This window comes from Poecilia mexicana, unplaced genomic scaffold (assembly GCF_051168715.1).
Source record: "Poecilia mexicana isolate PSO_F unplaced genomic scaffold, ASM5116871v1 scaffold_12, whole genome shotgun sequence".
NCBI lineage: Eukaryota > Metazoa > Chordata > Actinopteri > Cyprinodontiformes > Poeciliidae > Poecilia > Poecilia mexicana.
Window position 1 is genome coordinate 10,088,611 of NW_028263381.1, and position 15,376 is coordinate 10,103,986.

Sequence of the window (15,376 nt, forward strand, 5' to 3'; positions counted from 1 at the left end):
TTTCTCATAAGTCAACTGATGTAGCTCCTGGCCAACTTACCCCAACATGGCAACTTGTTTCATACCAACAAGTTGCCATGTTGCCCTTTCTTTTTTTCGTTTTGTACCTTGCTCATGTACCTAAATATTGTGGGTAGTAAATGGAGTCACTGGACTCCTCAGGCCGATGCATTCATTTTCATCGGCCTGAGGAATGTCTTGCACTCACAATGACAACCAATTTAATTGATTTTCTAGGTTTCTAGGTTTAAATTCTTCGTCAGAAAGTCGCTCACACTTATTTTGGTTTGATTAGAGGTCATAATTTCTTAACTCATCTAACTGTCGCAATTTCATAACCATGTATCTAAACAGCTGAATTTCTAAATTTTTCACCCAGTGCTTTATAAACATAAGTATGTATGGCCTTTACAGGTACGAAATGAAAGTGAGGGACAAATTGGAAAATACACGGCTAAAAATACAAACTGACTGCTTATCTTTCTTTTTTTCTTCTGACTTCTTCTTTGTATGTTTATGGCTCTGAAAATCCGTCACCTCCCTTGTTATCTTTCTAGCTTAAAGCTATCTTTGTGACAAAACGTGTCTATAAAGAAAGAAAATGTCGCACTGCTTCCTGGGAGGTGGGCACAGCCTCTTCCTGTGCATTTTTGAGGCCGTGCTGCAGCAACCCGAGGCTTTATGTCGAGTGACCAGAACCAGCTGAAACCGGTTTGAGGCAGACCTAGGGCTGATGGGAACAATGCCGTCTCTATGCTACACGGGGATAGAGATAGCCCAGACTTGCTCCATGGCAGCCCCTCACAGCTCGGCCGCTGGTGGCTAACAGGGCTCCCCTGCCTGCTCTTTGCCCGCTGAGTGTTGGAGTGCAGAGCTGCACGGTTCACGAGGGGAGAAAGGAGATTTGGGAAGGGACGAGGGCAGGGGGACGGGGCTGGCTGGGAGTCTGTGAATCTGCTGCTGGGAGCCCTGCCTCACACATTCACATACACACACTCAACACAGGAGCATGATCTATGTGTCTGTTTACATGTCTTAGTGCTTGTGGTGCAGAGAATGACCGAAGACGATCCATATCAGGACCACCGGCACTCACCAGATGCCTGGATGTAACCTGACCTTGTATTCTGGGCCTTTGCCTGTTTGGGAAGATTTTTTTTTTCCCCAGACAGGGTGGGGTGGATGCCTCCTGTGGGTTAGCTGTGTTGTGACTCTTGTTTGTTGCAGGATGGAAGGCAGCAAGGAAAGAAGGTTTGGCTAAGTGGCTGGACTTGAGCGAAGACAAGAGGGTGAGGACTTGCTGATTAACTTGCATGTCTCCACCATTATTTTACATACATTTTACTGAAACTGCAGCTGTCTTTTATAAAATGTTGATTCTTACTGGAGAAAAAAAAAGTGCATGTGCATTAAACTGCTGGTATAGAAAGCCATTCTGTGTTGTGTTTTTGTCATTTTTCTTCATCAAACCTTCCTACGTCAGGCTGCTGTGGCTGTCATGGCTGAAACTCGCTGTTTTTCAGCCAGGCCTTTCTCCCTCTCCCTGCTGCAGCTTCACACAGCTCAGCAGCCATTTTTTTTCTTCTCACAGGATTTACTGTCTTCTCTCTCCCTTCATTACCATTTCCATTCTCTTCACTGTTTCTGTCATATTATCTCCATGATTCCTTCTCTACGAAATGAAGTCATAAAATATGGATTCATGCAAAATAAGATAGTTTTTTTTTGTCATGGATCCATGAGTGCAGATATTTGGTTCAAAGTACTGCTCTGGTTTTGTGTTACACAGAAGATCAGCTCCATGTATGTGACTCAAGCACCCATGTTTATTTACCTTGTTTGCACAGATCAAAATCAAGAAATGATTAAGATTGAATCATTTGTTTCTTTTTTTTTTTTTTTTTTTTTTTTTTGCTTGCAGAATTTAAACATGAACCACACAATTGTAATACAAGCAAACATAACTTTACACAACACTACAGTGACAAAAGCTTGAATATAGGACTGTGTGACTGCAGACAAATTAGCACGGATCATACAAAATAAATAAATAAATCTGACATTCCGAACACAAGAAATTCAGCATCTAAAATTCCATAATCTGCTTTCCATACAGCTTTGTTCACTTATTTAAAAAGATAATTCACGTCCATGAATGCCTCACTAATTTAGATCTTTCAATGATTTATCACACGTGAAGTGGAATTACTATACAGTATGCAATTATAATTTTTTTTTTTTTTTTTGAGTAGGGGTTGGTGCCACCCAGAAGCTTTATGCTAACTTGCTTTGTGCATTACACAAGCAGTTTGGACATGTGTTAAAAATAACTGTGCTTCTGGAAAACCAAGTTATGTCCACGTTTCAACCTCCTAGGTGTTAGCTGTTAGTTTGTGGTAAAGTTGGAGTGTTTGGTGATAGTAATCACCCTTTTTATACTTTACCCACTTAATTGAATGCACCAATATCACTGAGAAATAAATAACTCCACAGCATTACTCCATGATGCTACCTTCACCATGCTTGGCAGCTGCCCCAGTATTTCTATATTGAAAGCCTCACCTTGACCCCTGCATACTTGTTTGTGGTCAGTGTGGCAAAACAACTCAAATGCTTTCTTGTCATGCTGTAAAGCTTTTCTACATAAGCCAACTGGTTTCTGCATGTGAGCAGCAGCAGTTAAGTATGCAAATTTTCTCAGATTGTCACGCTAAAGCAGTGAAATTGGTTTCGCTGTGCACAGTGAGACAGGCACTCCAGCATCTTCCAGCTTACATTAGCCCTGAGCCTCGGTGTTTCTTGCTTTGTTTCTGAGCATTTTTATTAGTTTATCTTTCATCTGACAGTAAATGTTTGAGCCAGATCGTTGAAATTTGAACACCACTTGGTGGTTAACAGGCTAAAAACCACAAAACATACATATAAACTGGTTTTCGAATTATGGCTTGGTGAAGTTTTGGGGAAGCTCAAAACACTAATTTAATGCATCCATATTTTCTGAGTTTATGAGAGCAGTTGTTTGCCTGTCAAAAGGTTTACTTTGTGGGGATTTTACATGTACTACCCGAACCAGGTGTTGCCCCAAATTTGCTTGTTCTGTGTATTTCAAAATGTTCAAGAGTTCCATGTGAACCTATGCAAATCTAAAACAGTTGCAAGTGTCCATATGTGTGTGTGTGTGTGTGTGTGTGTGTGTGTGTGTGTGTGTGTGTGTGTGTGTGTGTGTGTGTGTGTGTGTGTTCTCACTCCTTTTCAGAGAACAATAAGACTAGATCACCAGCATTAGCGCATTAGCATTTAGTAGAGCTGCCAGATTGCCCACTATGTTAGACTCCAATTACCGAAAAAAAATGTTTTGAGTTAATGCCAGGAATATGTTGTATTAGATGTAAAAATAAATAATGATACACAATTATTTTTGATCATATTTAAATTTTAGCAAACTATATCAAATACTGAGGGAACATTTTTAGTTCAAAAACATTTTCCAAAAATGTGATCAAAGCATCTGTCTTGGAGTGGGCAATTCACGCTTAATTAAACTGTTCTCAATTAATTTGTGTATTTCAGGTGACTTAGTCATCAGAACAAGGGAAGGAACATGGGAGATATGAAGACGCCTGACTTTGACGACCTACTGGCGGCCTTTAACATCCCTGACATGGTGGATCCTAAAGCCGCCATTGAATCTGGTCACCAAGATGAGCAAGATGGACAACTCAAGCAACAGAGTAATCGGGGGACTGACTGTGAAGATGAGTCTCACAACTCCTGCAGCGAACATGATGCTGGTGTTAGTGTAATTGTAAAAAACATTCGCAGCACAGACACAAGTGAATATGATGGAACCAAATTTGAAAAAGACAAGTATTTTAGCTCTCATTCCCAAGCAAGTGCTGTTGGCAATGGACTATCTAATGGCTCCTTATCAGCAGCTCCACCAGTTGTTCAACACACTAAGAAAGGATTGAAAGTTCCCAGAAATGATGGATATAAAATCAGTCCTCAATCTCCTACTTTCACTCAGTTTAGTCCAATATCTAGTGCTGAAGAGTTTGATGATGAGGACAAAATTGAGGTAGCTGACACAAATGGCATACAGAAAAGCCAAGCCTTCTTTACTTCCACTGCTAAAGCAGAGGACCAGGCTTCAAAGGTTGACAACGAATCAGGTCAAAATGGGAATCAGAGTCAAAGGAGATGCTCTTACCGTCCATCTCAATTACCTTTACCAGAAAAAACCCCGAAAGACAATTTTTTCAAACCTCAAAATCAAGCCTCCATGGATGCTAGAAAGTCACCTGAGCTAGTTGATGTGCTAAGTATCCCACAAGTTAAAGACCAGTCCCCCACAAAACTGTATTCTTGTATAGCAGCTATTGCGTCACTAAGTGGCAAAACATCTGACACTGCAGACTTTGAGGTGTTGGACTCTATGCCAGCACAGGAAGAGCCTAAACAGTCTAAAGAAAATCTCAGAGCAATAGAGAGACTACAGGAGCAAGAGTCAGACAATGACTTGACAAAGAACCTTCTTACCAGGGAACCAGAAAGCCCTTCTGGTGTCATCAGTGAGGGCAGCAGCAAAGGTTCTCCTGCTTCTAACACAGATACCACTCCAGTCATTCCAAAGGTTAGAATTAAAACAATTAAGACCTCTTCTGGACAGATCAAGCGTACTGTCAGTAGAGTACTTCCGGAATTTGAAACAGAAAGTTTGAAGAATGAAGACAACAGTCCATGTCTTATGACAACCACCAGCACAATTTTTACGTCACCAATAAGGCCCTCTTTGCCATCAGCCGTGGTAGCAACCAGCAGGTGCCAGTCAATTGAAATCACGAAACAAATGACTATTAAGCCTGTGGCAACAGCTTTCCTGCCAGTATCCGCAGTCAAAACAGCTGGTTCACAAGTTATTAACCTTAAGCTGGCTAACAACACGACAGTCAAAGCAACAGTTATCCCTGCCGCATCTGTGCAAAGTGCCAGCAGTGCTATCCTGAAAGCCGCAAATGCTATCCAGCAACAAACTGTCATGGTACCTGCCTCCAGTTTGGCCAGTGCTAAACTTGTGCCAAAGACAGTGCATCTTAGTAACCTCAGTCTTCTTCCTCAGACAGTGTCATCTGTTGCCTGTGATCTTCAGCAGGTCTTATGCTCCTCGAAACCTTCCCAGAAACAACGATCACAACAGAGTAAACAGACTGGTGTCACTGGCCAAGCTTCCAAAAAAGTCTCTCGGGTTCAGGTGTTCACAAGCTCTCAAGGCTCTGTAGTAGATGCTTTCAATAAAGTTCTAAGTAGCCTGAATCCTCTTCCTGTGTATGTCCCAAACCTTTCTCCGCCAACCTCAGCCTGTATTTCACTACCCTCCCGGGGCTACAAGTGCCTGGAGTGTGGAGACTCGTTTGCTCTTGAAAAGAGCCTGACACACCACTACGAACGCAGGAGTGTGCGAATCGAGGTCACCTGCAACCACTGTGCCAAAAGTTTGGTTTTCTACAACAAATGTAGTCTTTTATCTCATGCAAGAGGACACAAGGACAAAGGGGTGGTCATGCAGTGTTCACATCTAATCCTCAAACCCATTCCTGCAGATCAGATGATTAGTTCATCAAATTTGCCTGTGGCCCCGTGTATCACTATCAACACCCCCGCATCTCAAGCACAGGCACCTGCAAGTCAAACACAAGCTAAGATTGCTGGTGGTAACCAGACTACAGTGATATCAGCTCCTTGCAGCGCTCCCCTTATGGCAGCCATGCCTTTGGAGGATGATGCATCAAAGCTTGGTCGGCACAACTTGAAATGTTTGGAGTGCAATGAAATATTCCAGGATGACAGTTCACTGGCCATGCACTATCAACAAGCACCAGAATCCAACAGTCAGGTAGGTACTATGTTATTCAAAAAAAGGCTAAGGCTTGACAAGGGCTGCAAGGGCATATAGTTGTTTGTATGGTTGCCTGGACCCAAGAAAGTCCTTTGTCTGAATCCCAGGGAGAACAAGTAAGCTCTGCATGGAGTTTACCTGTTCTCCCTGTGCATGTCTAGGTTCTCGCACGGTACTCCAACTTCCTTCCACAGTTTAAAAATATGTGGAAGTCTTCTTTTTTGTCTGTCCTGGCCTGTAGTGTTAATACCGATCACTCTGTGTCTCTGTAATATTCCTGCATTTTTGCATAATTGTTCCAGCTTGTTCATAAAAATAAAACATAAAAACATGTATTTCCTTCTTTCACAGAAAACATGCACAGTTTGTCAGATGCTTCTTCCAAATCAATGCAGCTTTCTGTCACACCAACGAATCCATCAGCACAAGTCCCCTTATATTTGTCCAGAGTGTGGTGCCAGTTGTCGCTCTGTTCACTTTCAGTCCCACGTCACCAAGAACTGCCTGCACTACACTCGCAGAATCGGCTATCGGTGAGCATATCTTAATTAAAACCAAAACTATCCACACTTCTAGTCTCTCTTTTGCTGGGATATCGTTTCCAGTGGTTGCGTACATTTCATTGTTGAAGAGAACCAATGTTTCACTCTAAGTGGTCTTTTTCTTACTTCAATGTCCAAAGACCATTTTAATTGTCATTTTAATTGCAGTTATTTAGCTTGGTTTCTTGGCAATTTGGCTTCAGCTTGACACCTAATATCGCTTCATGACACATCATTCAGGACAAAATGACAGGGACAAAAAGTGACAGTCACAATCCTTGTGGTTAAGTCATCCAAGATACAGGCTATTAAAAGAATACTTTTTTTGTTGTTTTCAAGCAATAATAGACCAGTTAAAAACCTGTTTTCAATCAATTCTTGACATTTTTGTCCCTGAAGGCCAAATGCAGAGAAGCACTCACTCCCTCATTAACATACTGCCTCAATTGAAGAAGGGCTGGAGCATATCAAATAAGTCATTTGGTGAGAGGTAGAGTACTCCATTAAGAGGCTGCCAGTCCATCATAGAACCAACACACATTACAACAATGTACACTCACACATACATCTAAAGACAATTTAGTGTGAGCTTGATAGCTTACTTGTTGGTATAGTTTTTTATTTATTTTGTTTTTCTTTTGTATTTAAGAACACAAGTAACTTTCAAATGATTTAATTTGATAGGGGACCAGCAACTGTCATCAAGGATTTACAATAACTAATAGGACTTTAGCATAATTGCGGAATGCAAATTTATACAAATTTTCCTCACACATTTCTTTTTTTCTTTTTTTTTAATTCAGACACACTGTAGGATCTTTGAGCTGAAACGACCTGTTAAAGATCATGTCACACTTCGAAATCGGATTTAGGTTTGGACTTTGATGAGGGCAATTCAGTTTTTTAGGGTAAAGGAAGGGAGGGTGTCTTATACTTTGGATTATTGCTCTGCTGCCTAACCTTTTGTTTGGAAGAGTAATGGAAAAATGATGAAAAAAAAACAACTTTAAACAAGGTTCAATCTGAAAACTTGGCTTGACTTTATTTTATTCATAGTTTGTTCAACTTGCCTTTGTGTTTGTTTGTTTTTTTCTGGGTTGTTTTCCAGCTGTGTTCACTGTAGCACGATCTTTGTTGATGTTGCAACTCTCAAGTCTCACATCCAGAACATGCACTGTGAGGTTTTCTACAAATGTCCACTCTGCCCCATGGCCTTCAAGTCTGCACCAGGAACTCACTCCCATGCATACACACAGCATCCAGGGGCCAAGGCAGGCGAGCCCAAGTAGGTCCTTTTTTGTTTACAATGTGTTTAGAATAACAATAAAAAAAAACAATCTATTTTATAGATTTCAACACTTTAACAGTTTTTTTTTTATTTTGACGGCTGTATTATCATTTATCTTTTACTTTTTCTTGTGTATAGGAAACTAAGCCTACACATTTGCAGACACCCAACCTCTCTTTTATTCACACAAGTTAGCGCTAATCTAACGTAAACCCCATGTCCAATTCCTTTCTGTCTAGATAACCATCCTTGGGTTCCTTCTCAGCAGAAGGATTTGCTGCTTTTCATTACGGCGGCTTAAATTGTGTTTTTTTCCACATGGAAACCTTTAACCACCTAACACCTAACCACACCATGCAGCGTCAGCAACACTGACGACAAACAATGTTCAGGAACAGTTGTTTACTTGCTGACGGGAAATGCTAAAAACTTCAAATACATTAAGCTTTTATTGCAGTAGCATAATCTCACACAGAGAACCAATAATCTACATTATTGGTTAAAATTTGTGCACACCAACAAGGAATTTGACTTTGGTCCCGTTTTGCTCTCAGTGGACAGAAATTTAAAAGCAGATAACATAAAATTTGGTGGAAAATAAATTGTTCAAGAACATATGTAAATATACTGGGTTTTTTTTTTTATATTAAGACAAGGTCAAAGTGCAAATGTGCATAGTATCTATCTGGATACTGTTCATCAAAATGATTACACTTTTTAACGACTTGTTTTTGCAATTAGCACTCTGCAGCGCCAACCTGAAGGTAAAAGTCTAAGTGTGGGGTTTATAGAGATGTTAGCTTTCCTTTTCCTGACCGTAGACTTTTACAAGTCCTAAATGTCAGCCCTGATGATCTTCTCTTCAGACCAGATTGTTTGTTGCAATCTAGTCCTGTCATGCTTTGTGACTGAGCCAAACCACACAGTAATGGCTGTGCACAAGAGCACATGGCAATATAAATTCACATGGTATTTAGCAAACTTCTCACATTATGCAACTATTTCAAAAGAACTCACTATTTTACAGGGTATTTCGAGAGGTACTGTGGGATTTATTTAACAAACACAAATTTACGTATTTCTTGAACAAACCCTAACAGTTTTAGAATTGGCTTTTGTAAATACGACTGTAGCTCAGATTGAAGAGGATGCTTTCAGTCTGTTACATTTTGCTATGTCTGAAGTTTCCTAATAATTATGACATTTTCTGTCTTCCAGGGTGATATATAAATGCTCCATGTGTGACACAGTGTTCACTCTCCAGTCCTTGCTCAGCTCACATTTTGAGCAGCATATTTCCAATTTTAAAGTTTCCGTCTTTAAATGCCCCGACTGTTCGATGCACTATGCACAGAAGCAGCTGATGCTGGACCATATTAAGGTAATCACAATTTGTTTCCTTTTTTTTTTAAAATCAGGATTTAGCCTTACTGTTCTATTTAAAACGTCAAACCAAGCTGAATTAAACCTTCTCTTGTAACACCTAATGCCAATCACTTTAGTCATATTAATTTAATGAAGTGGTTCATGGCACATTATGAATATTAACATGTTAAAAAGGGCTGTTGTGGATCTTCTCAGGCCATCCATGGAACCCTGAAGACCATAGAGGGACCACCGAACCTGGGGATCAACCTTCCACTTAGCGCCAAGCCCACCAATTCCAACAGCGCCAACAGCAACATCCCGAAAAATAACAACAAAGACGGAGAGAACGTCTTTTGTCAAGACAAGGGAGAAAAGAAGCCTTCGTCGTCGCCACTGAAGACAACCAACAGCAACTGTGCAGCAGACCTGAGGAGCCCTGTCAGCTCAGGATACACATGTGGAGAATGCAGCGCCCCCCTCAGGTCCAGGGAGCTGTTTGTCACACACATGAGGCGTGAACACGGCAAGGTGAATGCTCTGCAGTGTTGTTATAAAAAGAGACCGTTTTCTTTCGCTTTGTTTGTGACTCTTCAAATATAACGTTCAAACTGCAGATACTGAAGAAGCATCCATGTCAACAGTGTGATAAGTCCTTCAGCTCCTCCCACAGCCTCTGCCGACACAACCGTCTAAAACATAAAGGACTACGAAAGGTGGTACTCACCTGCCCGTGAGTACCACCACCACCCTACTGAGAGTGATTAATCAACAGCTGTAATTCTGTATTAACACAAATCCATAAATGTGTCCTTAATAGTACTGAGCTAAATTTTCTACACACAACCATTCAGTTCAGCTATGAAAGTAAAATTTGAGTTTTTAAGTAAAAAAAAGTTGAAATATGAAAGAACATTGAAATCAACTGGATGGTTTCTTCCACACACACACAATTTAATGTAAGAAATTAAAATTACTACACAATGTGCATAGTCCAGCAGCAAAAATTATTCTGTTTGTCTTATTATTGATATTAATTTCCAGACACTGCCCTGCTTTAAGTCAGCCCTTCACCAAAAGAGTGCTGCTGGACCAGCACATTCAGATGATTCATGGAGGTAAACACCCAGCAGGAAGGACTGAGAATGTTGAGACGCCACCTGACAAGCAAACGGTACATCCGTATGAATTTAACAACTTAAAGTTTTGGCACACAACTTAATGTGTCTTTGCATTTAATTGCTATTTTGTTTTCAACATTTACATAAAGGCTTTCTGTGCTTTGTTACTTCTTTATATTAAGTGTTTTTGCTTTATTATTTTTATGTTTGATATTTATAAATGAAAAAATACCTTTTATTTGATTCATGTTTTATTTTTATAAATATTTTGTTGCGTTTTTCCCAGTTTTTCTATTATCTTTCTGATTTGTTGCAATCATGGCCTGTTGTGAATTATTCATTTTCTCTCATCACAGTTTTTGAGCTGAAATGTTGGACCTAGTGTTGGCTAATCTGCTGTTTTGTTGCACTTCCTAAAGTACTGAATTCTTTGTCAGATTGATGCCAGTGAGTTTTGCACTTCATGGAAAAGCTACTACCCTGAGCTCATCTTTTGCTGTCTTTTCAGAACCGAAGCCCCAAAAGAAACCCAGATGAAGACGAGGGGTCTCCAGGCTTGAACTCCAGGGGTTCTGACTCACAACCATTGAAGAGGCTAAAAGTGAACATTCTCAAAAATCACAAATGTGCCGTCTGTGGCTTCACCACTGAGGATATTGCTGCTTTCAACAAGCACATTCCCCAGCACAAGTCTGACGGCTCATCCCACCAGTGTCAGGAGTGTGGACTCTGCTACACCTCCCCCCGCTCGCTGGCCCGACACCTCTTCATCGTCCATCGGCTAAAGGAGCTTAAGAGTCTCGGTAGATATAATGGCAGAGACCGGGAAGATGAAGAGAGTCAACGGGAAAACCAATTGGATGTTGTAGACGAGAACAATGACGGGATGCCGAATACCAAATGTAAGGTGTGTGGGAATATGTTTGAGACTGAAGGACATTTGAAAACTCACATGAGGACACATGGGATGGCGTTCATAAGGTCAAAGACCCTTAGCGCTGCTCAGAAGTGAGAGAGAGATGAATTATAACCATTCCATAAGTTCCTTAAACCTGTGGTACCTCCTGTAGATGTGGTTATCCTGTAAATACATGATGTTGTAGTGTACAACTTTATGTAAACAGTAGAATATACACGCAAGAAAATTTAATACACGTCAAAGTCTCCATTTGTGTCTTTCAGCAAAAATATCAGGAACGTTTTTGTACAGAGAATTTTCAATAGACTTTGAGTAATTTTTTTAAGATGACCTGTTTATTTCCAAATTATTATTACCACTACGACAAGACAATGTATAAAACCACTATTATAATCTGCATTTGATTAGCAGTCTAGTTTTAAGTGCTTCTGATATTCAACAAAAGTCTGGAAGAAAAAAAAATTAAAGCTACAGGTACAGGTATTTCCTTTGTTGAGGACCTAAATTTCAGAATATACTCTGAAACTGCAATTACAACAAATTAACTACTCTTTTTTTTTCTTTATTGCCATGATAAGAAAATGCAGCTGTGCATCTATAATTTGCCTGAAAATGCTAGATGCCAAAACAATTTAATCTATAGGAACTTTGAGCTTTTGGAAGATTTCTGGCCTATTAAAAGAAACTGCATCCAACAAAAAGTCTGATGAATAGAAAAATGAACAATGATTTCAAAACCTGAATGAATAAAGTAAAGGTCAAATAAAAATTATTGAGCATCTCAAACAATAATTTGTTTTTGCCAAATAATCCTCAGCCAAACTCAAGAACAATTGTAAAATTTGTAAACTTAATATTTCATATTTTTCCTCGTCATGGCAGCTCTTTGAGGTAAATATATTTTTTCCAAAATACTTAAAAGATAAAATATTTAGCATTTCCAGATTGCTAGTGTCAATTTGTCTTTAGAGCACAGTGGAAATAAGACTGACATATCCATAACAATGTTTAACTGATTATTAGATAGTTTTTTTTTCCTTTATAATAACTTTTCTATATTTTAAATTGTATGTCGATGTTGGAATTATGATGAATGTGCACTGCCTTGAATCTTACTGAAAATGAATGTAACCTTGGCAGAGAAGCTGAAATATTAATAGCACATAGCTAGTTAATAAAACATTATCGCAATAGTGTTTCAATTACTTTTTAAAGGAACAGTGAGGTTCTTTTTTTGTCAGCAGCCTCTTTCATGGAACAAGTCACAAAGTCGAGCCTGTGCTTAAATCGCCTCTGGTTGTAACGGCTTATCAATACATGATCATCAGCTTATATAAAGTAAGTATTAGCTTACTATTAGCTAATAGTTAACTTGACAGGGTCAATAGTCATCATCAGACATGACAGATGTTAAAGACATCACCAATTCTCAAGACTAAAACATATCGGATGCATAAGATTTACATTAAAAAAAAAAAATAAAAAAAAACACAAAACAACTTTCAGGCATCTGGCCACTGGTACATCTTAAGTATAAATTTCAAATACCACATCTTTCAGGTTCCTGTTTGGTCTTAACTCACTGTAACTCAACCAATTCAATGTGTAAAATTGGCCCAAACTGGCTCTGGTTGGTCTCACAGACTGCGAAACAGGCTAACCTGTACACAAGTCAGTGTTCAAAGTACTGTCATTGTCTCACTTCATGGCTAAGAAGAGGAGCAGCCAGGGTTGACCAGATGTGTGTTGACCTGGAGTCTAAATCACCAGTCAAGTATTTTGTGAAAGAGTGTTATTGGTAGTAGACAGCAGTCAGGGCTTTGTACGTTTGAAAAATGAGGAACACAGTTTCAAATTGGTGTCAAGCTACATATTCATAACAGGACCATTCAAGACCAAGCTTCAGAAACTCCCAAATAATGTTACAATTCTGTTAAAGCTGTGTCACTTTTGCCTCAGGCAGTTACAACGCTGTGGAAAAAAATGTTCGCCTCCTTTAAGTTTCTTCAGTTTTTCCTGTTTGCTTGTTTGTCTGTTTGTTTGTTTTAAATCATAGACGTTTCATATTGTCAACCACATTTTATCACTGAGTAAAAAAAAAAATAAAAATAATAACTTAATGAGCCACTTTGAGTTGCAGCTAATGGTGGCAAGATGGCTATGTTTTGAAGCACCATAGCTGACCCTGACCACTACACCACCACTGAATTTCTAGGCATGATGTTCTTTTTTCTGAAATAAAGAATGTAGACTCTTAACACCATGTTTAGACCAGTCCATGTTTCATAAATAAGATGATGAAATAGCCCTCACTCAACTCTTTGTTAGGTTTGTTATGAGAGTCTCTCTCTGATTCACCAAATCGATTACACTGTAATTGCTGTTTACTTCAAGTAACATACTGGACACTCAAAAGTAACCATGAAAGTTCGCTTCAAATAAAAACTAGTCTCTTTTTAAAAAGAATAAAATGAAATCTTTAAGTGTCTTCTCGGCTTCTGACACATAACTCCATCCGCATTCTGATAAGGATCTTAATATTTTTGCACTGTAAAGCTGCATGTGAGAAGCAGTCTGGGAATTGTGTAATAATTACATGTCTTAACTGCTGCTTCTACCATTTTTTTTTAAAAGTTCTCATGTTTGTGTGCAAAATTATTGTTTATGTCAATAAACAGAGAAAATGCCAGAAGTGACCCAATCCTAAATGCATATTAAACATCAGCTGTTCCCTGAAAAAATATTATGAATTCACTTGTCACTGTTTGCATTGAAACCAGCAATGCCTTCCACACCGATATAAAGTGAAGATGTGTAGAAAGTCTAAAAATAAGCAAGCTTGGAAAATGGTTTATTGCACTATTATGACTTCACACTTAAAAAAAAGCCCTATATAAGATTTATTTTGCCAAAGAAACATCTCGTTTTTTATGAAAGTGCTGATTTTACCCTGTAATGTTTATGTATTTGCATGAGTGGCAGTGCGGCCTTAGGAGATCAACATGACTCTTTGCAATCTGTAAATAACGTAATGTCCTTTTTTTTTTCCTATGGAAACACATTGTTTTCTGATATTTTACTAACAGAAAATAACAGAGTGAGTTAAACATCATACCAAACTTTTCTGAGAAACTGGATATGATTAAGACAGGAGCAGAATGGCAGGTGCTTTCAGTAATTTTCAGTAATTTCCAAAAGATCACTTATCTTTCTGGTTGTGTCTGCCCTTGCAATGTACTTATTGGGTAAAATGGCCTAAAATCTGGTAAAGAGCACTACCATTTATTGTTCACAACGCTGTGGCACAAAAACAAAATATGTGATTTACAGTTCACAGCAAGGCGTTAATAAATGTCTTATTATTGATACTAATGGCTTGCCATAGACACCTGTTTACAGTGCGTTTTGCCATTTGCTGCACGTTTGGCCACAATAATTTCTCCTCCGTGGTCAGACTTGTTCAAATTTGTGGAGTGTGATATTAAGACAAAAAGAAATACATGCAGGCAAACTTTTTAAAAATTTTTACTAAGGGTGCTGAAAAGTATTGATGCCGTTGTACAAATTTAAAGTGCAATGAAATGGGTTCTTTTCCTGTGCCGTTAATCCTTTACGTCACTGTCACTTTCAAATTTTCATTGGTCAACACATTTTTGAATGCATTTTATTCTTGACTGACTTTTGTCATACAACACTACACATAATTTCTCTTTCAGTATTTGTAAATTTGTAATTAATTAAATTCAGTTAAGCTTTGCTGAGCAATGAAGGTTTGTGTTACAACTTGTCTTCCTGCCTGTGTCGCATTGTTTCCAGATAAAGCTCTTGCTCTCTTTCGGTTGCTTGGTGGGTGAGACAACGTCTCCCCCTAGTGGGCACTTTGCACTGATATTATCATGGGTGCCGCATATTTCTTGTCATTAAGGTACTTTTTTAAAATAAATGCAGGCATCTTTCTAGTGTCTCTGAAGTTCTATCAGGGATAAGTTTGTGTTTTATAAAGTTTTGGTAAATGAACTTATATAGCACTTTACACTAGAGTCACATTCACGCTCACAAATTTATATACTGATAGCTTATTTTATGCAGATAAATAGGCAGTTTGGGGCACGTTCAACATGGAGGAAGCTGGAATCGAACCTGCAACTTTCCTATAACAAGACGACTATTCTAGTCACAGAGCCACAGTGGCCCCCCATGTTTGGTTAAACATGTTTGTTCTTTCTTAGGTGAGGTAAGTAGAAC

At 39.0% G+C, this 15,376-nt stretch overlaps 1 protein-coding gene across 1 annotated transcript; it reads left to right on the plus strand.

Annotated features, from left to right (window-relative positions):
* The first annotated feature begins 396 nt into the window (after positions 1 to 396).
* On the plus strand, positions 397 to 13,872 carry znf532 (zinc finger protein 532). The gene is made up of 9 exons (XM_014988571.2): positions 397 to 1,289; positions 3,571 to 5,893; positions 6,248 to 6,429; positions 7,547 to 7,723; positions 8,945 to 9,107; positions 9,308 to 9,622; positions 9,709 to 9,824; positions 10,136 to 10,265; positions 10,721 to 13,872. The coding sequence occupies exons 2-9, from the start codon at positions 3,602 to 3,604 to the stop codon at positions 11,222 to 11,224; spliced, it is 3,879 nt and encodes a 1,292-aa protein (XP_014844057.2). The 5' UTR covers positions 397 to 1,289; positions 3,571 to 3,601; the 3' UTR covers positions 11,225 to 13,872.
* Positions 13,873 to 15,376: the final 1,504 nt, after the last annotated feature.